The following is a 26,914-nucleotide window of genomic DNA, read 5'->3' on the forward strand; positions in this document are numbered from 1 at the left end:
AACCTGTAGGTGTAGTAATCAGTGACATTAAGTGCTGGAAAAGCTAATCCAGCAGAGACCGTTAATAACTAGATAAGCCAACTTCAATTAGACCCTGCCTAAATAGAGTCTTTCTAAATGACTGGCTGCTATGGTAATGGAAAACTGTAATGTTACAGGTAAACGCTGAGTTGACAGATAAGGGACGCTGCGTTCGTAAATTCGCTCTGAGAGCGCCGGAGCGCACACACTAGGGGTTCAACATTCCTAAAAAGGGACCAAAAGTAATTCGATTGGAACAAGAGGCATTCCATTTCCGAGTGCTGATCAGATTTCCAGAGCGGATTTTTACGAACGCAGCCAAGGTCTGACAGAACCGATTAGTCATCAGAATGTGACAGGCGGGAGGGCGGGGGGTGGGGGGGTGGGGGGGTGGAGGCAGAGAGACCGACTAGGGTTGACTAGGGTTCTACCTACAGGCCCCTGATTGGCTCCCCGCGTGGAACATGTACTTAATTCAATTCCTCAGCCTCCATAATTGATGACTTTAGCCCGAGGCTTCAGACACGGCCAATTACAGTAACTCTAGTAATGTTCGTACCACACAAGTGTACCAGCCTAGTGTATCGGGCTCTCAAAGCCCGAGCGAAATATTGCTGGTAGCTAAGCTACGGCTATAGGCTACGGCATGTCCTGGAATGACACACATACACAAGTCACATATTATTGTGCATCTACAGTACACACAAACTCACAACAACACCTTGTGATATTTTTTCCGGAGCAGAGTTTGGTATCAAACATCTACAACGTCAGCGTTTTTTCAGCAGAGTTCATATTTCAGAGTTATGATAATGCATGGGAAGTGTGTGTATAGGGCATGCAATACAAGACCAGGGCCAGGCCTCTGAAGAGGAGGGAGAGAGGAGGGAGAGAGAGAGGAGGGAGAGAGAGAGGAGGGAGAGAGGGGAGGGGGAGAGAGGGGAGGGAGGGAGAGAGAGAGAGAGAGGAGGGACAGAGGAGGGAGAGAGAGAGAGAGAGGAGGGAGAGAGAGGGTGTTATAGAGGCTGACTGAGGCAGTTCTGCCAGCCGCTGGCTGTCCTGAGCATGTCAGAGGTTCTGCCGAGGCAGAGATATTCACCCTCCCAGGCTAACCCTGCAGCCTTCTGTCTGTCTGTCTGTCTGTCTGTGTGTGTGCGTGTGTGTGTGTGTGTGCGTGTGCGTGTGCGTGTGTCTGTGTGTGTGTGCGTGTGTGTGTGTATGTGCGTGCATTTGTGTGTGTATGTGTGTGTGTGCGTGTGTGTGTCTGTGTGTGTGTGTGTGTGTGTCCGTGCATTTGTGTGTGTGTATGTGCGTGCATGTGTGTCTGTGTGCTTGTGTGTCTGTGTGCGGATGCCTGCACGTGTGTGCGTGTGTCTGTGTGTGTGTGTGTGTCTGTGTGTGTATGTGCGTGCATGTGTGTGTGTGTGTGTGTGCGCGTGCATGTGCATGTGTGTGTGTGTGTGTGTGTGTGTGTGTGTGTGCGTGCATGTGTGTGTGTGTGTATGTGCGTGCATGTGTGTGTGTGAGACAGGGCCGTCTGAGTAAGGACCAGAGGTTCGGGGGCGGGGCGCTGCTGTCCAGGAACCAATCCCTGGAGGAGGAGTTTGAGAGGGCCAAGGCCGCCGTGGAGGTGAGTGACAGGAGGTCGGGGGTTCCATTCCCGCCGGGACCATACGTACCGAAGCATGTATGCACTCACTCACTGCAATGTACGTCGCTTTGAATAAGAGTGGAAGCTAAATGGCATTATGTATATTAGGGGCGGCTGTGTCTCAGGAGGTAGAGTCAGCGTCTAATGATCGCAAGGTCGGCAGATCGGCGGTTCGAGCCCCGGCTGGCCATATGTCGAAGTGTCCTTGGGCAAGACACTGAACCCCCAAATTGCTCCCAGTGAGCGGGCCGGCCGGTGCCTTGCATGGTAGCTTGCCGCCATTGGTGTGTGAATGTGCGTGTGAAGGGGTGAATGAGAGGCCGTTGTAAAGTGCTTTGGATAAAGGTGCTATATAAGTGCAGTCCATTTACCATTCCTTACACTGTGCATTAGCATGTAACAGACCGTGACATGGTTGTGTAGGATTAGATTAGATTCAACCTTTTTGTCATTGCAGAGTAAAACCAAACGTATTTTTTGGCTCTAGACACAGAATCAGCAATAGTCAGCGCCCCTGGAGCAATTCGGGGTTAATTGTCTTGCTCAAGGGCACAGCGGCAGAGGTAGGCCACCAGCAACCCTCCAATCACCAGCTCACATACAGCTCCCTCCTGAGGCGGGGAATTGAACCAGCGACCTTCCGATTGCTCGCCTCTCTAACCTCTAGGCTAGAGGATGATTATTTTCTACTCAAGTACAGAGATAACGAGGTTATTTCTTGATATCAAGCACTAGAAGGTAGCTAGTAGCTGGTGCTTAGGATATTAAGCACTAATGGTAGAGCTTCCTCCGCACCTACAGTTATCTCCTCACCTTTCATTCAGGTTACATGACAATAGTCTAATTTGACCTCCTGTCCTTATCTCCTCTTTCTTAATATGAATTACTGAGCAGATGAGAGCAATATCCCAGGAGGCATTTTATTTTACCACCTCGATTTCAGAAGCAAGAGGAAGCCTCTTTAGACTAGTGTCTGTCTAGACAGTAGCCTTAACATATGCCTGTCAAGATGTATTGTATTTTTAAATATAATTTTGGGATATTATTATACCCAGTAAGCCTGAGTCTAACTCCATTGTTAACAGCAACAGAAGAAGTATGTGAACTTCAAAAATCACTGAGAAAGTTTCGCAATATTCCCCATTCCAACAATGCTGTTCAATTATCATAACACCCCTGATAATAGCTGGTAATAATAATAATAATAATAGTAATAATACGACTGTCTATCTGAAAGTGCTTTGAGCTTGATTTCCTATTGGACTCATCAAGCCCTCCCATGCCTCTGTGTAAATGATCCCCATTGTACCTGGCAGCATAATCCCTCTCTCTGTTGACACCGGCTGACAGCTTAACACTAGAACAGCCGTGCCTTTTTTACCTACTAAAAGAGCCTCTTTACAATGCTCAAGCTGCTATTTACACACAACGACCACTAGTTGGCCGTCTTGTAAATTAGTCTGCCTCCTACACAGAAAAACATGCAGCAAAATAACTTTACACTAGCTTATCCTGATGTGATGTTGAAAATGTAAGGATACTGGGTGGTAGAACGCACACATCTAGGACAAGTCATGAAAGGAGGGTCTTGAAATGTGATCGAGTGCAAAGATATAACATTCTTCTTTACTCTCATGGCTGTTCTAGTGTTAATAGGCAGCGTATGACTAAATTCACCAACTCGGGTTCACTGGGGGGGGTGTTAGACCTAGAGAACATACGGAACGCCTAGCCTAACGCTAGGTACAGATAAAAGGTAAACAGGTCAGACTCAGGTCAGAGCCAGGACCAGGATCAGGTGTCAGAGAGAGAAGACATTGTTCCAGTAATCAGATATTAGAGGTTTGCTCACCATAGGACTATAATATCGCTACGGCAGCTCTTCAAGCTCTAGTGATGCTGCCCACGGATTGAAAGAGAGGGGGAGATTGATGATGGGAGAGAAGAAAAAGGAAGAAGAAAAAAGCTAGCTAGCACCAATAACTTGATAGGCCGCAATTATAGGAAACATGGAAAATGTCTCCAAGCCTCTTATGTCAGTCAGGCTGTCAGGTTTCGGGGACATTGTGTTTTTTGTTGGAAGCTCAGACTCATTTCCATGGCCGCCACCTCTCTGACTGTCTAACAGTGTTCAGGGTTCATTGTTGTCTCTGTTCGATCCACTGACAGACAGAGTCTCCACCCCCAGCAGCAGGTATAGTACGGAGGTCTTTGTCCTGGGGTCTGTGCTTATGCTACACAATGGGGCTGATGAGACCAAAAGATGAGAGGGCTGCTGATGAGAGAAATACAGATTTTTTTCTATGGAAGGTTGGTGATGATTCTGACGCCTCGATTGAAATTCCAGTGGCGATGACAGAACGAGACAATTCCACCATCTACTGATCTGAATGGACGCCTCAGCAAATGAACAAATGACATACTCAGAATTGCGACACATACGCTGCCCCCCCCCCCCTCACCCTCACCCTCACCCTCACCCTCACCCTCACCCTCTCTCTCTACTAGAAATAAGCTGCCACTTCTTGTTCTGTGATCAAACTAACTCTCAGTCATTTCCTGTTTTGGCTGATGTGATCAGAACTGTGGCACTCATAACATAGGCCATTTAGCTGATTATCCAAAGCGACTTACATTGCAGTGAGCGCATACATTTGTCAGTATATACGGTCCCAATGGGAATCGAACCCACGATCTAAGCGTTGTTAGCGCCGTGCTCTGCCAAACTGAGCCACAGAGGACCCCAGAGGGCCACGCCTCATTGGGTTACAGGTGCTGTCCTCAACGCTACAGGATACCACACAGAAAGAGACACAGACACAGACGTTCCTACGTACCTAGTCAGTGAATAATACAACAGAATAGATACGGGAAGACAGCAAACAAAGTAAAGAGATGCACCCACCCACAAAGGAGAGAGATAAGAGATCAGTCTAACCTAACTAAACTACTGCCCAGGCACTTCCATTAGACTAGCCAAAGCAAAGACACCGGAGCGCTCATAAGACCTGCTCGTGCATTAGTGCTTCCTCCGGTGTTTTGCTTTGGCTAGTCTAATGGAAGTGCCCAGGTAATGGTTTTGCTTTGGCTAGGCTAATGGAAGTGCCCAGGTAATGGTTTTGCTAAGTATATCGTCCTCTATACTGCTGAGCACCAAATCCCTCGGATCGTAAACTTGGGCGGAAGCGCGTTGCACTTTTACGTTTGGATGTTGGAACTAACTGTAATGATGTGTGATGATGAGGTCGCATAGATGAATCACGGAAATCACAGGGTGATCAAAAGGTCTCGCTCAGATGGACAGTTGAAGGAAGGTTTAATCCATATACAGACAGACAGACAGACAGCAGGCTGGGAACGCAACTCAAAGGTAGAGTAGACGTACAAACTTCTGGCTCTAAACAGTTCTCTTATAGGCTATATATATAATATTGATGACCACGCTGAATGACACCTGTCTATCACAAATCATAACAACACTGACAAGGCTCCGTATTATCTGTCCACCGAATGGCGGGTGCACCGATCGTGTAGGCTACATTCTAACTTTGCCCATCATGTCCCATGGAGGAGCTAGTCTCCATAGCAACCAGTTACCTGACCTGTCTCATGAGTCATATCCACAGCTGGTCACTCATTGACTCTCATCTATACATAGTTGGTTGGCTGCATTCCAGTTCAGGTTGCAGAGAGAGATACATGTTTACTGAGGATGAGGGTAGAGCCATAGAGTTGCCCATCAGTTTATACAGTTACAGTATCCTAAAGTTCGATGAAAGAAATGTTTTACTCAGAAACGCATCCCAACACTAACCCTAACTAACCTAGAAGCCAAAACCATTATAACTTGCGCTCCCAAGATGTTCTGCAGTTGCTTGTTCCTCGTGTTCCCACAGAGCTGGGAAAAAAAGCCTTAAGATACGCTGCCCCCTCTGCTTGGAACACCCTCCAGAAAGACTTAAACCTTAAAACTGATCTCATACGAGGCCTTTACTGAAATCGTGAAGGACCTTGAACAGGGAAAGTACTAGAGAGTGTCTCTGTACTTAACGCAGCCGCCTACGCATTCCCGATACTGCCTTATGTTCATTGTTTTATGACTGTACGTCTGAAACCTAAATGTATCTGTCTTTATATGCTGCCCTCTTGGCCAGGTCTCTCTTGGAAAAAAAGAGATTTTAAATCTCAATGAGTATTCACCTGGTTAAATAAAAGGTATAATACTCAAGGATATCACTTTGTGACATTAGAATTATAAGGTTCTATCTCCATTTTTGTCAAAATTGAGTTTTTTTTACATAATCTGATCCATTAGGTGGTTATTAATGCCTGTGTGGTGTTATTTTTAAAATGTTGACATTTTTGAGTTAGTGATTAATAAAATACAAAGGTTCCATCTCACAGAACATAATGGAATGTAAAAACTTTGACGCTCAATATCTCTTAACTACCCTAAATGGAGATAGAACCTTATCATTCTAAGCTCACGACTTTCCCGATGGAAAGATGATGTCACTACTCGTGCAAGAGAGACTCCACAGAAGCACCCAGGGCACTCTCACCGCAGCAGTAGTAGAACCCCAGCAGAAGGCCAGAGGGCAGGTAATTCCAAGTAAGCGATGATACTCTGAGATGCACACGGACAAATGGAGGATCGATCGGTAATAATATCCCAGAGGCTTCGATCGGAGGTTCTGCCTCAGGCACCGGGCTGCACTCTAAAGAGCCGTGTTTGATGCGGCCAGTCAGCCATTTTGCTCCCAACTGCCACTATCAGGCCCCATCATCACAGATCATTCCCCCTTTAAGTAGCCCCAGCATATGCACGCGTTTATACTTATTAAGAAATGGAGGGAAGGGAGGAAGGGAGGAAGGGGGGAAGGGGGGCGACCGAAGCGGCTAGCGCAGAGCACATCTCTGTGTCACCCCGGGAATCCATTCAATTAGCTTAATAGACAAATGACAGGAATTCGTAAAGTCTCACACACACACACACACACCCTCACACACACACACACTCTCACACACACACACACACACACAATCTCTCTCACACACACACACACACATACACACACACTCCCTCACACACACACACACACACACACACACTCTCTCACACACACACACACACACTCTCTCACACACACACTCACACACACACACACTCTCTCACACACACACACACACACACTCACACACACACACACACACACGCCTCTGTGGAATACCCTTCGTTTAATAAGCACGGGGAACGGATGACTAGTCGCAGCTTTTCGTGCGTTTCCCATAAAACCCAAAATAAACCTCGAAATAAAACCTTAGAAAGGGGGAGGATGGATAAAACGGAAATGGCCCAAGACTGAAAGCTGAAAGCTTTGCTCTGTGCTTAATTTGGATAAAGGCTGATTTGGATGTCGGCTGGCGGGAAGGCGGGGTGGGTGGGGGGGTTGGGGGGGCGGCGGGGGAATGAGGGAAGGTGGCACATCACACGGAGCTAATAAAAGCACGCGCGTCTTAAACAAAGAGCCGACTGCGAGCTAGAGAAGTCAGCGGGTTATCTCCTGCCTCTAAGTAGCTGTGTGTTTTTTTGCGCGAGGAGGAGGCAGAGGAGGAGGCAGAGGAGGAGGTAAAAGCACATAGCTGGTGGAGACAGAAGACAGGGTCACGGTAACTGTGGTGGGCCCGTGATTTGATTAAAGCAGCAGGGGACAGGTTCACCTTCTGACTGTCTTCTGTTAAGTCTGAGATGATTGTTCAAAGGCTGTTTTCGGTTTCGTTTCGTTTTTTAAGAGGAAGATTGGCCGTGGTTGTTGAAAATAATGTTCTAGTAGCGTGTTACTGTGGAATATATTATATAGTCTGTCTGATTATATGAAACAGTCGCTCCTCTGAAGGGTGTTACAACCTCAAACAAAGTGTCCAAAGAGTTTGCCTACACACACACACTCGTTCTGGAAGTTTGACTTCACGTTAACAATAAGGGGAAACATCTTTTCCTTTTTATAATGCGTTTTGCCAGGAATCCCTGTGCATCCAAGTAAGTGCATATAGATAATATCTTAATGCCAGCACATAATGTATTAGTCTAGCTCAGCTCATCGATCAGGATAGGAGCAGACCAACTAGCTGACGCTTTTATACAAAGCGACCTACATTGCAGTGAATGCATATTATTATTATGAACAGGAGGTACAGGACCCCGGCCGCTAAGACAAACAGACTGAAGGACAGCTTCTACCACAGGGCCGTCAAGGCCCTGAACACAGAAAAGGCCTAAGTTCTGGGCCCAGGACAGTCTGGACGGATTGTATGGCAGCTAGTGCTGAGGCACAAACATGTACATTTTCAAGCCTGCAAACTGTGACACTTTAAAATAATGTGAAAAAATACTTTTTGTGCAATATGACAACCCTAGTTGACTATCTGTGCAGTATAGTACAGTGGATTGTGTACATAGCCTTTATTGATGTAAATCAGCTCCTTACCTTCTTGTGATTTTATGCATCTATGCTTTTTCTAAAATGTGTTTTCTTTTTCCTTTCCTAACACCAGGGGAGCCACCCCTCCTAAATTTCGTTGTTTGGTACCTGTACTCAGGGTGCGAAATAAGGGGGAGCTCGGGGAGCTATAGCTCCCCTAGTGGTGACATGAGCTCCCCTGGAAACATGGTTTGTGAAATTTTGGGGGAGCTCTAAAATATTCCAAATTGCGATGGATTTATTCCAAGTTGTGACGGATTTTACCTGGTGTAATATGATTTGTAGAGGCATACAATCTATGTTGATGTTGGTATTAGGTATATAAATGATATATAATAGCCTATATAGCCTACATATAGGCCTTTATTGGCTACAACTATGCGAAGGTAACAGAGCGGGGTGCACTGACGCTGAACCCCTCATAGTGATAAGTAGGTGGACATGGTGCGTGCTGCTGAAATAGCCGACATGCGGTGTGTGGTTTGAAAAAAGTAACGCCAGCTCAGTAAATAATTCAAACTTAATGTTTACTTATAGGCTATGTGAATGTGACTGCACCACACATGTGAACAGTAACAAAGCAAATGCAGTTTAATATTATGAAAAACATTGACAACTAAATCGGCGCAAAAAAAAAAGAAGCTGAATCCGCTATATGCTCCTGAAAAACATTTAACGACAGAGCAAACACGCTACATTACTAGGGATAATAATTACAATGAGCCATTCATTAAAAATAGAAAAAATAATATTAGGCTATTAAATCTCACTTAATGAGAAAACTGGCATCTCCCATCGGTCACTATTTGTTGGCTATCTGGTGATATGGACGTCTTTGAGTGTCTAGAAAAGCGCTATAAGTCTAATGTATTATTATTAATTATTATTATGGACGTCACTTTAATCTGGCAGTTCTCAAGGTTTTTATGCACCAATCGATTCCTCTAGTCAGTGCGTCTTTATCACATTCATTGATGAAAAGGACGACTCGCATGTATAGGTGGAAGGGAACATTCATTGTGAGCACGGAAAATGTGAGTCTCACAACGGCTTTGCATTGATGAAACCAGGTAGGATGAACGCATAGTTCGCTGTCCATTCCTAAATGCCCTGTTTCCACCGTCAACTTTCCTCTTTAGACCTTTGGAGAGTGACATGATGTTTCTCTTGCTAGCAGGTTAAATGTTTAGCTAACTTCACCCGGCACGCAAACAACCAATCCAATAATAATGTGACCTTGTAAGTCTGGGAGGAGGGGGGAATAATTATCACAATAAAACTATGTTAAATAATTATTAGAATAAGTTAGGCTGCGCTACATCGTCAGTCCACACATTTATTATTCAAAAATATGGAAAAGGGTGAAACTACGTTTCAACGTTGTTGAGAATCACAACACAAACTTGGTCAAGCCAAAATACTGCAACGTAATGGATTGGACTGCTACCTAGTTAACTACAACACTACTTTACATTGTTAGCAGGCTCATAAAACAAGCCGTGTTAGTTGACTAGCGATGTGTCATTGATTTTCGACAACGCGGAAATGTATTCACATTTTTCGAAAGAAAAGTCAAAGCATTAGAACGTAGAACGGAAAATCGCACGCGCGCTTTGCGCACGGAAAGCCACCGGCCCCGATTTGGCCTGAATTTTTTTTCCCGTCAGGAGATTTTTTTTTTTTTTTTTTCTTTAATCCCTGGGCTCCCCCGCACACCGTGATTTAATTCGCACACTGCCTGTACTGTAGCAATGACAAATAAAGTCCATTCCATTCCATTCCATATATTTTTCAGTATATACGGTCCCAGCGGGAATCGAACCCACAACCTAAGCGTTGTTAGCGCCACGCTCTACCAGCTGAGCCACAGAGGAACCACAGCAGTGACTGAGTCATGACCCTGTGTGCATGCGTCTCCTGCTCAGGTTACATGCGGGGTCTTTTTGGAGGGATGTTCTGTGTCCTGAGTGGATAATGAGGCAGTTTGTCATGTGGGATGATGGGGCGACTGTGTCTCAGGAGGTAGAGGCTGTGTCTCAGGAGGTAGAGGCTGTGTCTCAGGAGGTAGAGGTTATGTCTCAGGAGGGAGAGGCTGTGGCTCAGGAGGTAGAGGCTGTGTCTCAGGAGGGAGAGGCTGTGGCTCAGGAGGTAGAGGCTGTGTCTCAGGAGGTAGAGGCTGTGTCTCAGGAGGTAGAGGCTGTGTCTCAGGAGGTAGAGGCTGTGTCTCAGGAGGTAGAGGCTGTGTCTCAGGAGGTAGAGTCTGTGTCTCAGGAGGTAGAGGTTGTGTCTCAGGAGGTAGAGGCTGTGTCTCAGGAGGTAGAGGCTTTGTCTCAGGAGGTAGAGGCTGTGTCTCAGGAGGTAGAGGCTGTGTCTCAGGAGGTAGAGCCGCCGTCTAATGATCGCAAGGTTGGCAGATCGGCGGTTCGAGCCCCGGCTGGCCACATGTCGAAGTGTCCTTGGGCAAGACACTGAACCCCAAAATTGCTCCCAGTGAGCGGGCCGGCCGGCGCCTTGCATGGTAGCTTGCCGCCATTGGTGTTTGAATGTGTGTGTGAATGGGTGAATGAGAGGCCGTTGTAAAGCGCTTTGGATAAAGGCGCTATGTAAGTGTAGTCCGTTTACCATTGGTGGTCCGAGTGGGTAAGCTACGACCCTCGTCTGGGTCGGCCTCCACTCCAGGACAGTTCCACTCAGGACAGTTCCACTCAGGACAGAGTCACTCAGGACAGTTCCACTCAGGACAGTCCCACTCAGGACAGAGTCACTCAGGACAGAGTCACTCAGGACAGTTCCACTCAGGACAGTTCCACTCAGGACAGAGTCACTCAGGACAGTGTCACTCAGGACAGAGTTACTCAGGACAGTTCCACTCAGGACAGTCCCACTCAGGACAGAGTCACTCAGGACAGTTCCACTCAGGACAGAGTCACTCAGGACAGAGTCACTCAGGACAGAGTCACTCAGGACAGTTCCACTCAGGACAGTTCCACTCAGGACAGAGTCACTCAGGACAGAGTCACTCAGGACAGTGTCACTCAGGACAGTTCCACTCAGGACAGTTCCACTCAGGACAGAGTCACTCAGGACAGTTCCCCTCAGGACAGAGTCACTCAGGACAGAGTCACTCAGGACAGAGTCACTCAGGACAGAGTCACTCAGGACAGAGTCACTCAGGACAGAGTCACTCAGGACAGTGTCACTCAGGACAGTGTCACTCAGGACAGAGTCACTCAGGACAGAGTCACTCAGGACAGTTCCACTCAGGACAGAGTCACTCAGGACAGTGTCACTCAGGACAGAGTCACTCAGGACAGAGACACTCAGGACAGAGTCACTCAGGACAGTTCCACTCAGGACAGTGTCACTCAGGACAGAGTCACTCAGGACAGAGTCACTCAGGACAGTTCCACTCAGGACAGTGTCACTCAGGACAGTTCCACTCAGGACAGTTCCACTCAGGACAGTTCCACTCAGGACAGTTCCACTCAGGACAGTGTCACTCAGGACAGAGTCACTCAGGACAGTTCCACTCAGGACAGTTCCACTCAGGACAGTTCCACTCAGGACAGAGTCACTCAGGACAGAGTCACTCAGGACAGAGTCACTCAGGACAGTTCCACTCAGGACAGTGTCACTCAGGACAGAGTCACTCAGGACAGTTCCACTCAGGACAGTGTCACTCAGGACAGAGTCACTCAGGACAGTTCCACTCAGGACAGAGTCACTCAGGACAGTTCCACTCAGGACAGAGTCACTCAGGACAGTTCCACTCAGGACAGCGCCTCCCACTTGATTGATTGATTGATTGAAAACCTTTATTGTCCCCAATGGGGAAATTTTGTTGTCAAACAGCTCAGTTAGGGCAGACAGAAAACATTCAATAAAATACATAAAACAGTGCAGGCTCAATAAGTAAAAAGTTCCAAGTTCCAAAGTTCCAGCTCCAGGTCTCCCCCTCCCTGCAGGGCCTGGTTGTAGAGTCGGAGTGCAGCTGGAACAAAGGACTGTCCAAATCTTTTTGTACTTTGACGGGGGAGAACAAATCTGTGGCTGAACTTGCTCCTCATCCCCGCCAGCTCGCAGTACATCGGGTGGGAGGGATTGGCCAGCATGGCCGCCAGTTTTTTCCCCATCCTCTGTTCTGCCACCACCTCTAGGCTGTCCAGCCCGGTCCCCACCACAGAGCTACCCACAACCTCCACAGAAATCATCTCACCCGGCCATCACTGTGCCGCCTTGAGATGTCTTGAGACGTCTTCTAACAAGCGAACCGAGACAGTTGAATCTCGAGACGACACGTATCATCTTAAGACATCTCCAGGTACGGAGATGGGTGGCGTCCGTCGTCCGATACTCCTGGAATAGTTCCGGAGGGTTCTTTGAGAGGGAACGCCGGTACTGTGGATATAGTTTGCACTCTCTTCTCTTCAGCCCATTTCTCTTTGTTACGATCAGAGAGTGAGACAGTTAGTCAGTTGAGACGGCTGTATATGGTAAATGGACTGACATACATAGCGCCTTATTCCAAAGCGCTTTACAACGGCCTCTCATTCACCCATTCACACACACATTCACACACCGATGGCGGCAAGCTACCATGCAAGGCGCCAGCCCGCTCTCTGGGAGCAATTTGGGGTTCAGTGTCTTGCCCAAGGACACCTCGACATGTGGCCAGGGCTTGAACCGCCGATCTGCCAACCTTGCGATCATTAGACGGCAGCTCTACCTCCTGCGCCACAGCCGCCCCATGATTCATCTGAATTAATCGAGTACATACATTTACATGATGAGAGAACACAAAATGAAAAAGGGCAATCTCTACGTCAACACGTTCTGGAGGATCTAAATTAATTCACTGTTTTTATCAACTGGATCCGTCATTCTGGAGCTCAAATTCGATCCGGCTCTCAGATCTGACTCAGAACTGACTCACCGCAACCCGTAAAGAACCCAACAATGTACACATACTAAAATAGCGGTGTTTGATGTTGTGAAACCTCTAGCAAACAGCTATACATTTCCGATCCTTTATGCCTCTGGTTGATGTGGAACAAAGATCTTCTTATAGGCTGTCATACATAAACAGCAGGATGCGGCTTGACAGGAGAGACCCCAGGGAGGGAACACGTTTGGTGCTTGTTGATGGAGACACATGTATATAAACAGATGGGATCAAACAAGTGAAAGACACCGGAGCTCTGTATCTCCGTATCGCTGCTGTTTAATCACAAACCGCTGGATGACTCACTCTAACGTAGCACACGCTGAGGATACGGAGGGGGAAGAGAATGAGATTGTGAGAAGTCCTCTGGGTTCCTTCTCGCCTATTGCTTATCTTCATTACCAGAGACAATTGTCTAATAAGAATGTTTTGTTTTGTTTTTATAAGTCGTATTTTGCATTTTCTGCAACGATTGGCACATTGTTGTATTGTTGTGTTGGGAGACAATGAGCTCTAACGATGATGAAGTCCCGAATCAGAATCAGAGTCCTTTTACTAGGGAAATCAGTTTTAGTCAAATCAAATTCGACACCACGAATAAATTATTTGTCCTGAAACTGAAACACTCAATACCTCCCTGCAAAGTAGGCCTACTTCATGGTACAGTGCACATTAACGTCTATTCCTAGCAGTATGAATCGCCTCACTTGAGTTGAGTAAGAAGCACTTAATGCATCTGAGCGATAACTAGGAGTGTTTTTTGTTCCCAGACTTGGCCAGCTGCTGGTAGTAGTGGCCAAGGACAGGACTCACTGTTATCGCGCAGGAGGTAGAGGCTGTGTCTCAGGAGGTAGAGGCTGTGTCTCAGGAGGTAGAGGCTGTGTCTCAGGAGGTAGAGGCTGTGTCGCAGGAGGTAGAGGCTGTGTCTCAGGAGGTAGAGGCTGTGTCTCAGGAGGTAGAGGCTGTGTCTCAGGAGGTAGAGGCTGTGTCTCAGGAGGTAGAGGCTGGTGGAGGTAGAGGCTGTGTCTCAGGAGGTAGAGGCTGTGTCTCAGGAGGTAGAGGCTGTGTCTCAGGAGGTAGAGACTGTGTCTCAGGAGGTAGAGCCGCCGTCTAATGATCGCAAGGTTGGCAGATTGGCGGTTTGAGCCCCGGCTGGCCACATGTGTCCTTGGGCTCACTGTTATCTCAGACAGCATTCCCATAATGACTTATGGTGCCAATAATGCCTTAATGAAGAACGTAATGAATCTCCCCCCAGTTCATTTATGTTGCAGCTTTGACATGTTTTGGCAGACGGGCAGCGACACAGGGAGAAGTGAAGTGAAGTGAAGGCAGGCGTCACGTTTCAACATCGACACTCCATCACAAGCCAGCGCCATTAGCGTCTCTTGTGCTCCATTGATACAAAAGAATATAAATTACCTCCCTCCTCTATCCATCCCTCTCTCGCTGACTCCCGGGAGAGAAAGGGAATGCTGATCTGTGTGCGAAATACGAACATTGTCTGTGTCACAAAGGATTTCAATCAAAGTCGATCAGTCCGACACCTGGTTCTCATAGCGTTTCGGTATAGCGACGACAAGGCCGTGGGTTGTTTCTATTACACAGGCAGATCATTTTGTCGGTTGGTCCCCGCCACCCACCGTGCCCTCTCAGGTGTGACCGGCTTTTGAGTTTGAGTTTTTTTCCCTTTTCATCCTCGTCCAAAACGCTCAGCGTCGTTTCACACTGCATAATATCCAGGGACAGTCACCTCTGGAAAAGTGTAATTACAGTTTCCACACACACTAGTGATGACATACGTAGCAATAGCGATATCATGGTCCTCTGTGGCTCAGCTGGTAGAGCGTTGCGCTAACACTACTTTAGGTTGTGGGTTTGATTCCCGCTGGGACCGTGTATACTGACAAATGTATGCGCTCGCTGCAGTGTAAGTCGCGTTGGATAAAAGCGTCAGCTAAGTGGCGTATTCAATAGGACACTGTCTTCTTCCTGTTGTTTTCCCATGTTTTGTTAAGTTAGGAGTCAGTTACGTTTACATTGTTGGCATTTAGCAGACGCCTTTATCCAAGGTGACTTACAACAAAGACATTTGTCTAAGTAAGTGGTTGATCTATCCAACAGTGATCATAAGAAAAATTCTAATCTGTTCGGCCAGGGGCCGTTGGCGGTCATAATGCTAGAAGAAGGAGGAGTTAAGAATTTGTATGACTTTTTTTTACTTTGTATTAGTTTATTTACAGTAGAGAAACTGTAAAACGGCGGTAATACTAATGATAATAATAAGAATTCATTATATTTATATAGCACTTTTCCGGGGCTCAAAGACGCTGACAATATGGGTACACAGAAACAACAAGCAACAGATAACATGAGCACATAGAACACAGAGTTAACCAACAGGCACAGGGAACAATTTAGAGGGGATGAAGAGGTTTTTAGGATGGCCAGTTAAGGTGTAGCCTGAAGAGATGGAGGTCTTCAGTCTACGTCGGAAGTGAGGATGAAACTTCCATAGGAGAACTGCCTCTGAAGGAAATATTGCTGCATTCCTAATTGCCTCTCTCAATGAAGTAGTAATTTTAATCATAATATGACCCCAGGTCGTACGTGTTTAATCATGAAATGAAACACAGTTGTATGCACAGTCAGTTCTCTCATTAAAATGTCCGTTTAATGAGTCGTGAACTCTGTGACTATGGGGGGAATACGCCTCGAATGCGTTTCACTGTTTTGAAAAGTCTGTTCATACAGGTCACTTGAGGTCACCTAAAAATGAGTCTTTAAAAAGTGTTGCGTAGAGAACGAATGTTGAACCCTTTACCACTGCTATGATGTAGCCTACATTTACATCTTGGGGCATTTAGCAGACGCCTTTATCCAAAGCGACTTACAACAAATACACAAGTGATTCATCTATCCATCAGTCATAGCAGGAAAAAAGCAACCTATGCTTGGCAGTCATAACACTAGATGAGGGAGGAATTAAGTATTTATTTATTTTAAAAATACAGTAGAGAAACTGTACAGGGGGGTAGAGGGGCTGTGGATGTCTCAGGAGGGACAGTTAAGGTGTAGCCTGAAGAGATGGAGGTCTTCAGGAGGGACAGTTAAGGTGTAGCCTGAAGAGATGGAGGTCTTCAGGAGCTACAGTTAAGATGTAGCCTGAAGAGATGGAGGTCTTCAGGAGGGACAGTTAAGGTGTAGCCCGAAGAGATGGAAGTCTTCAGGAGGGACAGTTAAGGTGTAGCCTGAAGAGATGGAGGTCTTCAGGAGGGACAGTTAAGGTGTCGCCTGGAGAGATGGAGGTCTTCAGGAGGGACAGTTAAGGTGTAGCCTGAAGAGGTGGAGGTCTTCAGTCTACAGCTGAAGATAGGGAGTGACTGCAGTCCTGACAGGAAGTCTACAGTACCCAGATGTCAGAAAATGGATCTAAACATCTACTGTACATACCTGTATTTTATTCATTATGTATTTTTCTACAAAGGATGATACCGTATAGTATCCAGCATTCCCAGCCCCCCTCCCCCCCTCCCTGACAGAGCCAGTAAGGTGTATTATCACCTTATGATGTAACAATAAGCAATTTGTCTCAGCGACTGCAGCCAATTACAGTCTCTCACCTCCAGTGGCCAGGCTGGGTGTCCAACACACACCTGGGGAGTGTAAGATGAGCCCCAACACACACACACAAACACACACACACACACACACACACACACGCACATGCACATGCACATGCACATGCACACACACAGATAATCACACACACAGATAAACACACACACACATACACACAGATAAACACACACATACACATACACACACACAGATAAACACACACATACATACACATACGCACACACACAGATAAACACACACACACACGCACATACACATACACAGATAAACACACACGCACATACACACACACACACACAGATAAACACACACACACGCACACACACAGATAAACGCGCGCACACACACACAGCTTTCATCTCATCACCCCCTGCGGTGCTTAGGAACCCACTTATACAACACTGCCTTGTACAGATGAGAGGCTTGTTGTGGACGGCTTAATAACACGCAGGAGTCTGTCTCTCACACACACACACACACACACACACACACAGACACAGACACAGACACAGACACAGACACAGACACAGACACAGACACAGACACAGACACAGACACAGACACACACACACACACACACACACACAGACACAGACACAGACACAGACACAGACACACACACACAGACACACACACACACACACACACACAGTGCTATTCTGTAGCTCTCTCTGTTTGTAGCTCTTTGACAGGGAGACTCATAGACCCAGCCGAATGGAATATAGAACTCTGCTGTGGCGATTGAACATCAAAACAACTGTATCTACAGTGACAGTGCTGTCTGTCTGTCTGTCTGTCTGTCTCCCTTCTAAGGCTACTATTCTTAGAGAGTAGCGTCTACTCTCTGTTGAGGATGAAAGCGGTTGGGATGGACCGTGGGTAGAGAGAGTAGGAATGGCTTCTGCTGTCGATATGCTACTGTTACTGATGAGTCAAAACATTATGACCAACTGCCTAATATGCTGTTGGTATTATAGCTAATATACTGTTGGTATTATAGCTAATATACTGTTGGTATTATAGCTAATATACTGTTGGTATTATAGCTAATATACTGTTGGTATTATGCCTAATTCTGTGCCAAACACCCTGTCGCCAGTTTGTGGTTTTTATTTATTTGACCTTTATTTAACCAGATAAAATCAGTTGAGAACAAATTCTCATTTTCGATGATGATCTGGCCAAGAGGCCCCGGCAATGATACAAACAAACATATAAACTGAAATACTCTGGGTCGACAGAGAACAACACATACAATACATGAGAACGGCAAAGACAGTGAAGATAAATAAATAAAAACAAATAGAAACAAAGTCAACTAACCGGTGTGTGGAAAGAGAGCGGTGTGTGTGTGTGTGTGTGTGTGTGTATGTGTGGGGGGGGGGGGGGGGTATGTCCCTCCTCTGTCGCTAGGTACTCACCACTGTTGCTAGGGACTCACCGCTGTTGCTAGGGACTCACCGCTGTTGCTAGGTACTAACCACTGTTGCTAGGTACTAACCACTGTTGCTAGGTACTAACCACTGTTGCTAGGTACTCACCACTGTTGCTAGGTACTCACCACTGCTGACCGGGAGCGCCCCACAATAATTGGTCCTTGTCAAAGTCGCTCAGGTCTTTTTAATCCTGTCCATTTCTCCTACATCCAACTCCAACACATCAACTTCAACAACAGACTAACTGTTCACTTCCTGTGTAATAGACCCCACCCCCTTGACAGGTGCCATGGTAACAAGATAATCAGTGCTATTCACTTCACCTGTGAGTGAGTGGCTTCCATCTTGTTTCGGCTCATCTGTGTATAATTGTTGCTCATCCAAAACTTCATACAATGACCACTTAGCCTATTGACCATGATGGATGATCTTGCTCTAAATCTAGTTGGTAAAAAAAAAAACTGGTACACACATAAAGATTTTCAGATTTTTTTATCTGAGAGAGACCCCACACATGAAGATAAAAAATCACGGATTGAACAGTTTTGATCGTATTGTGTCGTATTATAGCTAATATGCTGTTGGTATTATAGCGTATTATAGGTCTCGTACGGTAGAGTTGGGGACAGAGGTCTCGTACCGTAGAGTTGGGGACAGGGGTCTCGTACCGTAGAGTTGGGGACAGGGGTCTCGTACAGTAGAGTTGGGGACAGGGGTCTCGTACCGTAGAGTTGGGGACAGGGGTCTCGTACAGTAGAGTTGGGGACAGGGGTCTCGTACAGTAGAGTTGGGGACAGGGTCTCGTACCGTAGAGTTGGGGACAGGGGTCTCGTACCGTAGAGTTGGGGACAGGGGTCTCGTACCGTAGAGTTGGGGACAGGGGTCTCGTACCGTAGAGTTGGGGACAGGGGTCTCGTACCGTAGAGTTGGGGACAGGGGTCTCGTACCGTAGAGTTGGGGACAGGGGTCTCGTACAGTAGAGTTGGGGACAGGGGTCTCGTACAGTAGAGTTGGGGACAGGGGTCTCGTACGGTAGAGTTGGGGACAGGGGTCTCGTACAGTAGAGTTGGGGACAGGGGTCTCGTACCGTAGAGTTGGGGACAGGGGTCTCGTACCGTAGAGTTGGGGACAGAGGTCTCGTACAGTAGAGTTGGGGACAGAGGTCTCGTACTGTAGAGTTGGGGACAGGGGTCTCGTACCGTAGAGTTGGGGACAGGGGTCTCGTACAGTAGAGTTGGGGACAGGGGTCTCGTACCGTAGAGTTGGGGACAGGGGTCTCGTACAGTAGAGTTGGGGACAGGGGTCTCGTACCGTAGAGTTGGGGACAGGGGTCTCGTACAGTAGAGTTGGGGACAGGGGTCTCGTACATTAGAGTTGGGGACAGGGGTCTCGTACCGTAGAGTTGGGGACAGGGGTCTCGTACCGTAGAGTTGGGGACAGGGGTCTCGTACTGTAGAGTTGAGGACAGGGGTCTCGTACCGTAGAGTTGAGGACAGGGGTCTCGTACGGTAGAGTTGGGGACAGGGGTCTCGTACCGTAGAGTTGGGGACAGGGGTCTCGTACCGTAGAGTTGGGGACAGGGGTCTCATACAGTAGAGTTGGGGACAGGGGTCTCGTACCGTAGAGTTGGGGACAGGGGTCTCGTACAGTAGAGTTGGGGACAGGGGTCTCGTACATTAGAGTTGGGGACAGGGGTCTCGTACCGTAGAGTTGGGGACAGGGGTCTCGTACAGTAGAGTTGGGGACAGGGGTCTCGTACGGTAGAGTTGGGGACAGGGGTCTCGTACCGTAGAGTTGGGGACAGTGGTCTCGTACGGTAGAGTTGGGGACAGGGGTCTCGTACCGTAGAGTTGGGGACAGGGGTCTCGTACCGTAGAGTTGGGGACAGGGGTCTCGTACAGTAGAGTTGGGGACAGGGGTCTCGTACCGTAGAGTTGGGGACAGGGGTCTCGTACAGTAGAGTTGGGGACAGGGGTCTCGTACCGTAGAGTTGGGGACAGGGGTCTCGTACCGTAGAGTTGGGGACAGGGGTCTCGTACCGTAGAGTTGGGGACAGGGGTCTCGTACCGTAGAGTTGGGGACAGGGGTCTCGTACCGTAGAGTTGGGGACAGAGGTCTCGTACCGTAGAGTTGGGGACAGGGGTCTCGTACCGTAGAGTTGGGGACAGGGGTCTCGTACCGTAGAGCTGAGGACAGGGGTCTCGTACAGTAGAGCTGAGGACAGGGGTCTCGTACTGTAGAGCTGAGGACAAGGGTCTCTCGCAATTATTGTTAATCACCCACTTAGCTCGTCACAAAGCCAGGGGAGCAATTATACACTTAAGAGAGAGTAGGACGAAGCAGGAATATCTTCCCATCACCATCCGTCTTGGGTAGAATATCGATTCACGACGAAGCGTTGGCCAAGAAACTACCGTCTACCATCACAGAGACTTGGCAGCGGTTTGGTCAGCTAGTCACACAGTCTCAGACAGATGCAATGGAATGGACTTTCTATTTCTGTCTCAGTCGGTGGTGCCTGTCGATGTTTTTCGAGCGCCTTTCTCGGCTTTGACTTCTCACTCAGCTCGCTGGGCTGTGAGGTAATCGACAGTGACACACGCAGAGGTCAGCTGACCCCCGGCGTGGCGGGGAGATAAAGGCTAATGGACGCGGAGGAGGAGACGAGGCATCCGCATTAAAAACTCCTCACACACCTGTTCTTATCTTAAGTGGAGGGATATGACATCTCAGATCTGGTCACCTCATGTGATCGGCACTTTTCTTTGCGAGCTCAAACCGTGAGGTGACAAAATAACGTTGCCTGAAAGTTAATAGCAGAGACGTCTGATTGGTTGTCAGTCGTCTTCTTTTAGATAACGACAGTGTCCAAAGTCCAACACACTAATCCCAAGGGAAAACAAACAACAACGGATAGCAATCACCTGCATGAAGTTACTCACGTCCCATTCCCATTTGGGGACAGCTTACAATATATTAAATTAGTTTACTAAGACTAAGCGTTGACCACTACGTAACCGCAGGGTTCCCGGTTTGATTCCTGCCGCGGACATATCCTGCATGTCATCCCTTCTCTCTCTCTCTCTCTCTCTCTCTCTCTCTCTCTCTCTCTCTCTCTCTCTCTCTCTCTCTCTCTCTCTCTCACCCATCCTTCCTGTCAAATCTCTGCTGTCTCTATCACAATAAAAAGAAAAATATGAGTGGGACTGCCCCACTCTCCAATCCCCACTGCTACCTAGTTAACTAGAACACTACTTTACATTGTTAGCAGGCTCACAAAACAAGCTGTGTTAGTTGACTAGCGAGTGTGTCATTGATTTTCAACAACGCGGAAATGTATTCACATTTTTTGATCAGATCCCGACATGAGGACCTAAGCATTAGAACGTGTCACAAATGTTCTCACTTATTTGGATGTGACCATCTGTGATTGACAGCTGGACACAGAAATAACGGAGGAGGATGGCTGGTCGTCGTGTCTATGTTATGTTATGTTATGTTAATTTTATTTATAATGCGCCCCCCATCCAACTTTTACATCGGCCCGGGGCGCAGCCCGGGTAAAGGAACAGATAAAGACAAAGACAAGGAACACAGAAAGCAATCAGACACAGACGACTTAAACGTACATCTCAGGCATACAATTCACAACAAATAGGGAGTAGACTTAGGGAATATCATTTACGAAGAGGTGGGTTTTTAACTTGGCTCTAAAGGAGTCCAGAGTGGGGGAAAACTTGATGGCAGAGGGGAGCGCGTTCCACAGGGTCGGTGCTATCACCGCAAAGGCACGGTCACCCTTCCTCTTGAGGTTGGTGCGTGGGACCCTCAGGCTGAGTTGGGCGTCGGACCTGAGCCTGGGTCTGGGCCTTGAGGTGGAAGACAGGTCCAGGAGGTCCTTGATGTAGGGTGGGGCGAGACTGTTGAGAGCTTTAAAGACAAAGGTGCAGATTTTGAACTTCACTCTCTTCTTCACTGGGAGCCAGTGAAGGGAGATGAGGACAGGGGAGATGTGGTCCCTCATTTTGGTGCCTAGACACCAGCCTGGCAGCGGCATTTTGGACTAGCTGCAGGCGGTAGATGGTCTATGCCTCTGTGTGCCTCTGTTAGGAGCTCCGTGAGCTAATTCCTCAACCATGTACAGTGTAATAAGACTGTTGACATCTATCCATCATGAATCACATCTGAAATGTCACAAACCATTGAAAATTCAAAGGTCAAGCTCATTTTGGATCTCCCAGCACTGCTTAGGCTGGTGGCTGTGATGAATCCTCAGAACTCCATCCATAGAGTCCACAACCCACCAATGAGGAAGATACAGTCGACTTGACATTTCACCAGGCAGAGGGATGCAGCGTTTTAAGGGCATCAAAGCTATCAGTCTTCTGTATACTAATCTATCAGTCTTCTGTATACTAATCTATCTGTTCTCCCTTGTTGTCCTCCCCCTTCTCATCCGCCTCTCCTGTCCATATCAATCCCCCCTCCCTCTCTTCAAACGCTCTCCTCTCCTCTCCCTCTCCTTTCCTCTCCTCTCCCTTCCTCTGCTCTCCTCTCCTCTCCTCTCCCTTCCTCTGCTCTCCTCTCATCTCCTCTCCTCTCCTCTCATCTCATCTCATCTCCCCTCCCCTCCCTTCCTCTCCCTTCCTCTCCTCTCCTCTCCTCTCCCTTCCTCTCCCTTCCTCTCCTCTCCTCTCCTCTCCTCTCCCGTCCTCTCCCCTCCGCTCCTCTCTGCTCCTCTCCTCTCCCCTCCCTTCCTCTCTCCTCTCCTCTCCTCTCCCTTCCTCTCTCCTCTCCTCTCCTCTCCTCTCCCTTCCCTTCCTCTCCTCTCCTCTCCCTCTTTCTTCCTCACCTCTCCTCCTCTCCTCTCCTCTCCTCTCCTCTCCTCTCCCCTCCTCTCCTCTCCCTTCCTCTCCTCTCCTCTCCCTTCCTCTCCTCTCCCTCCCTCCCTCTCCTCCCTCCCTCTCCTCTCCTCTCCCCTCTTCTCCTCTCCTCTCCCTTCCTCTCCTCTCCTCTCCCTTCCTCTCCTCTCCTCTCCTTTCCTCTCCTCTCCTCTCCTCTCCCTTCCTCTCCTCTCCCTTCCTCTCCTCTCCTCTCATCTACTCTACTCTCCTCTCCTCTCCTCTCCTCTCCGCTCCGCTCCCTTCCTCTCCTCTCCCCTCCTCTCCTCTCCCCTCCTCTCCTCTCCTCACCTCCCTCTCCTCTCCTCTCCTCTCCTCTCCCCTCCCTCCCTCTCCTCTCCTCTCCTCTCCCTTCCTCTCCTCTCCCCTCCTCTCCTCCCCTCCTCTCCTCTCCCCTCCCTCCCTCTCCCTTCCTCTGCTCTCCTCTCCTCTCCTCTCCCTCTCCTCTCCTCTCCTCTCCTCACCTCCCTCTCCTCTCCCTCTCCTCTCCTCTCCTCTCCCCTCCTCTCCTCTCCTCTCCTCTCCTCACCTCCCTCTCCTCTCCTCTCCTCTCCCTCTCCTCTCCTCTCCTCCCTCTCCTCTCCCTCTCCTCTCCTCTCCTCTCCCTCTCCTCTCCCTCCCTCTCCTCTCCTCTCCTCCCCTCTCCTCCCCTCTCCTCTCCTCTCCCTCTCCTCTCCTCTCCTCTCCCTCTCCTCTCCTCTCCCTCTCCTCTCCTCTCCTCTCCCTCTCCTCTCCTCTCCCTCCTCTCCTCTCCCTCTCCTCTCCTCTCCTCTCCTCACCTCCCTCTCCTCTCCCTCTCCTCTCCCTCTCCTCTCCCTCTCCTCTCCTCTCCTCTCCTCCCCTCTCCTCTCCCTCTCCTCTCCCTTCCTCTCCTCTCCTCTCCTCTCCTCACCTCCCTCTCCTCTCCCTCTCCTCTCCCCTCCTCTCCTCTCCCTCTCCTCTCCTCTCCCTCTCCCTCCCTCTCCTCTCCTCTCCTCCCCTCTCCCTCTCCCTCTCCTCTCCTCTCCCTCTCCTCTCCCCTCTCCTCTCCCTCTCCTCTCCCTCCCTCCCTCTCCTCTCCTCTCCTCTCCTCTCCCTTCCTCTCCTCTCCTCTCCCTCCTCTCCTCCCTCTCCTCTCCTCTCCCTCTCCTCTCCTCTCCTCACCTCCCTCTCCTCTCCCTCTCCTCTCCCCCCCTCTCCTCTCCCTCTCCTCTCCTCTCCTCCCCTCTCCTCTCCCTCTCCTCTCCTCTCCCTCCCTCTCCTCTCCTCTCCACTCCTCTCCTCTCCTCTCCTCTCCTCTCCTCTCCACTCCCTCTCCTCTCCTCTCCCTCTCCTCTCCTCTCCCTCTCCTCTCCTCTCCCTCTCCTCTCCTCTCCCTCTCTTCTCCCTCTCCTCTCCTCTCCACTCCTCTCCTCTCCACTCCTCTCCTCTCCTCTCCCTCTCCTCTCCTCTCCCCTCCTCTCCTCTCCCCTCCTCTCTCCTCCTCTCCTCTCCTCTCCTCTCCTCTCCTCTCCCTCCCTCCTCTCCTCTCCTCTCCTCTCCCTCTCCTCTCCTCTCCTCTCCCTCTCCTCTCCTCTCCTCTCCTCTCCTCTCCCTCTCCTCTCCTCTCCTCTCCTCTCCTCTCCCTCTCCTCTCCTCTCCTCTCCTCTCCTCTCCCTCTCCTCTCCTCTCCTCTCCTCTCCCCTCCTCTCCTCCAGTCGGACACAGAATTCTGGGATAAGATGCAGGAGGAGTGGGAGGAGCTTGCTCGGCGGAACTGGCTGACGGAGAACGAGCAGGCGCAGCTTGCCTCCAGCGTGTCGCCCCATGAGAAGGTCACTACTTTCACCTTTGACCTCTCGGTATCAAAACACTGTCTGCATGGGTGATTTCTGTTTAGGTGTGTGTTTTCAGGCGGCCGAGTTCAACTGAAATGGGCCACTTTACTTGACCAATTTCCAACCTCGGAACCTATTCACCATCTCTCCAGTAGCATACCATCGGTGTGATTTTCTAACGTTCTGTAGTATAAAAAGATCCTACAGAAAAACGACTGTCTATGATGTCATCTGGAGTAACAGTAACACTATTGCCAGGAGGAAGTCTGTTTGCAGATGACTTTCTCATGACATCAAAGGGAGATATTTTCATAAGACTTTTTTTTTTTTTTTTACTACAGAATGTGAGAAAAAGTCTTTGTTTTCACTATTATGTAGACACCAAAGAGCTGAGAAATAATGAATTTGAGGTTAAAAACACCCTCCCACAGGCCCTCAAAACCCACCCCTTCAAGCTCGCCTTCACCAGTTAACCCTCCCCCCTTGACCTTAATTAGGCCCCCATACTTTCTTCTATTAATTTTTTGTGTCTTTTTATTATTACTACTCTATCTTTTCAGTTTGTAAAGCATCTTTGAGTGTCTAGAAAAGCGCTATATAAGTCTAATGTATTATTATTATTATTATTATTATTATTATTATTGTAAAAAGTGGTGAAGTACCCCTTTAATGAGGGGGAAATGAAGCTCATGCACTCACACAAGATGGAGGATTACAGGAAGACTATAAAGTGCTGCTGACTATCACTGATCTAACCCAGGAGGGTGTTTGAGGCTTTGAGGAGGGCGCTTCCGTAGAGTTAGCTCCATACATCAAGGTCATTCATACTGTAGGGCTCAGAAACTTCATTTCAATAACTCAACTTGAACTCAAAATCGTACTGTAAAGTTTGATATGACTTGTGCGCCATGGGAATAGCAATACCCTCTACGCCAGCCAACTTTTTCCGCCAACTCAGTGAAATCACATACTGTTTCAGACTTTGGGGCTTTCTGATTGATCCCAATGCGGTACGTTGTGAGAGGAAGAGCTGTTCAAAGTCACTGTTTTTTTATTACACAAAGTCTCAAGTTCCAAGTTTCAAGTTTTATTGTTATGTCACATTACACAAGTGTAAGAGAGTACAACTCTTAGGCTTCTGTTCCTTGACGTTCCAGCACAAAGACAAGTCAGGCAATCAGGCCAGATAAGTCAAGATGAATAAAGTGACAATAGTTACACAAGACATAAGTGAGACAATGGACCTATCGCTAAGCCACGCCCCCTTTGAACACTCAGACAAACAAACAACGCTTCACTGACAGTGACGGCGGGAGTTGGCAAACGTCAGATTTCTGATTTACCACAGCAAGTAATTTACATGTTTTTTTTAAAGATGACAAGAATATTTTGTCTAGAAGCTTTTCACCATCACATATTTTTGAGTTGTTTGTCCAAGTTTTCTGCTTGTAGTAACTTTTGCTGTGATATGATTGGACAATTTCTATTTTGGGGCGTGGCTTAGCGATAGGTCCATTGGACAAGTGACACCAGGATAATATCGTGCTTACATAACAGAATATTATTCTACCTGAGGGGATGGTTGCCTAGTGTTGCCATTTGAAAAACAGAGTCAAAGACAACTGACATTCCCGATGCCCCCTCTCCCCCTTGTTGTTAACAGGGTTACTACTTTCACACGGATAACCCTTACAAGGACTGGCCCAACGCTTTTGAAGAGGGACTCAGGAAGTCTCGAGAGGGCGACCTGCCTAACGCTGTGCTGCTACTCGAGGCGGCCATCTTGCAGGACCCCCAGGACTCAGAAGTGAGCAGGCAGCACAGAAGACTGAAGAGAGACACAGACACAACAAACACCCACACACCCGCACTTTCACACAGGAACATACTTTACATACATCCCCCGTGCTCGACAAAAAAAAAAACTTCACCCACCCAATTAATCATGGGGTGGACACTCAGCCAAGGAGCAGAGTGGCTCGCACTGATTGCCAGTGGAGGATTGGGGAGTTCTTCAGCTAACAGCTGAGTTGTTTACCAGTG

The 26,914-nt window shown here is 48.2% G+C and overlaps 1 protein-coding gene across 1 annotated transcript in view; it reads left to right on the plus strand.

Moving 5' to 3' along the window:
- Positions 1-26,914, plus strand: part of pex5la (peroxisomal biogenesis factor 5-like a) — a gene marked incomplete at its 3' end in the record, with an annotated part of 67,313 nt that overhangs the window by 26,955 nt on the left and 13,444 nt on the right. The window contains exons 7-9 of the mRNA XM_080546412.1: positions 1,553-1,651; positions 24,752-24,868; positions 26,535-26,678. Coding sequence (XP_080402538.1) covers positions 1,553-1,651; positions 24,752-24,868; positions 26,535-26,678 — 360 coding nt within the window. The remainder of the gene's footprint in view (positions 1-1,552; positions 1,652-24,751; positions 24,869-26,534; positions 26,679-26,914) is intronic.

This window comes from Nansenia antarctica (assembly GCF_963989245.1).
Source record: "Nansenia antarctica genome assembly, chromosome: 1".
Classification (NCBI taxonomy): Eukaryota; Metazoa; Chordata; class Actinopteri; order Argentiniformes; family Microstomatidae; genus Nansenia; species Nansenia antarctica.